This window comes from Ischnura elegans, chromosome 8, assembly GCF_921293095.1.
Source record: "Ischnura elegans chromosome 8, ioIscEleg1.1, whole genome shotgun sequence".
Lineage (NCBI taxonomy): Eukaryota > Metazoa > Arthropoda > Insecta > Odonata > Coenagrionidae > Ischnura > Ischnura elegans.
This window is the reverse complement of record NC_060253.1, coordinates 115,181,766-115,183,681: the sequence shown is the minus strand read 5'-3', so window position 1 is coordinate 115,183,681 and position 1,916 is coordinate 115,181,766. Positions and strand designations below refer to the sequence as shown.

At 51.1% G+C, this 1,916-nt stretch overlaps 1 protein-coding gene across 1 annotated transcript; it reads right to left on the bottom strand.

Moving 5' to 3' along the window:
• Window positions 1-305: 305 nt before the first annotated feature.
• Window positions 306-1,241, bottom strand: LOC124164496. The gene has a single exon (XM_046541825.1). It carries the CDS (start codon window positions 1,239-1,241, stop codon window positions 306-308), a length of 936 nt encoding a protein of 311 aa, XP_046397781.1.
• Window positions 1,242-1,916: the final 675 nt, after the last annotated feature.

Sequence of the window (1,916 nt, the reverse complement as noted above, 5' to 3'; positions counted from 1 at the left end):
GTCAATACCAATAAGGCCTTCATACCCGCCCAAGGTGTCCACTACTTGGGCCCGAAGATTATGCACATCGCTTCCGAACCATACCGGAAGCACTACCTCTCCGTAATTCCAAATACATCTACCCGTCAGACCCTTTATCCTAAAACGAGACCTACGTGGAACTTGTCCCCCACAGCACTCCTTAGTCACTAGACTCACCTGGGCCCCAGTGTCCACTAACATACGCCGCCTCTTATATTCACACGTGACAATCACCGCTAAGTCCTCCATTCCCCCTTCACGGTGCACACATGGAATCAAAGTCTTTACCGGGGGCCTTGGCGGGCGGCCTGCTCGGCCCCGGAACCGTTTAAAGACGGCTCAACGCGCCCCCCGACGCGCATCCGCCCCCCCACTCGGCAATTCCTCGCCCAATGTCCTTGTCCACCGCAATTAAAGCACCGCATTCCACCCCTGTTTGCACACTCTCTCGCAAAGTGGCCGGGTTGCCCACAAGCATGACAGACTCCCTCACGCATCGTGAAAACGTTTCTCTCTTCCGTCTCCGGATGAGCCCTCCTCTCTGCCTCGCGTATACGCACGGCCACATTAACGGCTGCGTCGAAGGTTTCCGGCATCGCAAGACGCGTATGTTCCCCCACTCTGCCCGGCAGGCCGTTTAAAAACGCGTCCAAAGCCCTTTCATCCGCTTCGGATTGGCGTATCGCGGCCGCTGCGGCATCTTCCTCCTCCTTCCACGTGTGGCTGTTCAATTCACGAATGCGGTCCGCAAATTCCTCGATCCGCTCCCTGGGTGCCATGCGGACGTAAGCAAGCATCTCTCTGTAGAACCGTCGGTTTTTAACCCCCCGGTACCTTTCTAACAGAGACTTCCGAGCGTCATCATATTTTTTAACAGCCCCTGCTCTCTCCTTCGCCCGCAGGTGCTCTAGTGCCCCCCCGCGGGTGCGTAAGGTGATCACACTTAGCTTGTCGTCGTCGCTCCAACCACTAAGTTTCGCCACCTGCTCCACTTGCGAGAAGAACGTCTCCACGTTCTCCCCCGCGGCGCCAGAGAAATACTCAATGGAGGATACCATTGAGAATGACTTCCCCGTGATTTGTCCTTCCCCCTTTGTGTTATCCGCACGGGCCCGAAAACCTTCGTTTTCTTCCTTGAGAATCCGCAGTTGCGCGGATAGCTCATCCACCGCCTGCTGGAGGTTCATCTTGCGGCCCGATAAGCTGATCCGACCCGTCATTCTTGATTGTTCTCCACCTTTGTTTGTGACTTGATATGCAGTTGCTTCCCCTAGAATTTAGCAAAGATCCCCCACTTCGGACACCAGATGTAAGTCGTCTTCGCCGACGATAAAGGGGTTCGGGGGAAACAAAGCAGTGAACAAGTCCAAATTCTGTCACACAAGCAACTTCCTTTATTCAGTCCCAAGCCATACACCTTGTTTCGCTGCACAACACCAACTGCCGACCCTAGCAGCCACAAGCCCACGCCCTGGAGTCACCGAAAGGATCGTTTGTCAGGCGACTCTTCCGATGACAGCAGGAACGTGCCTAATGGCTGGGTCTCAGAGGAAGTCAGTTCGAGGCGACCCTCGTCGTCTCGCACCTTATAATAATCTAAATGAAACTGCTCTTACAAAAATATTCCGAAAATCACCGAAAATTACGATTTCCAAAAGATTGTCATAGGATTTTGTCAATTTTTACCTCACCGATTTCTTTCAAACTTTGTAGTTACATACAGCTATGCATTATATTTCAGAAAACATAAATAGTTAATAAATGATTTAATCGATATGACTGCGAAAAAATAAAAATGGCGGGTACTACTAATTTTTTCCGGGGAGAGATTTACTTTTTATTGTATTACTCTCGAAATATGGATGTCATAGGGCAACTTCTCTTAGATATGATAG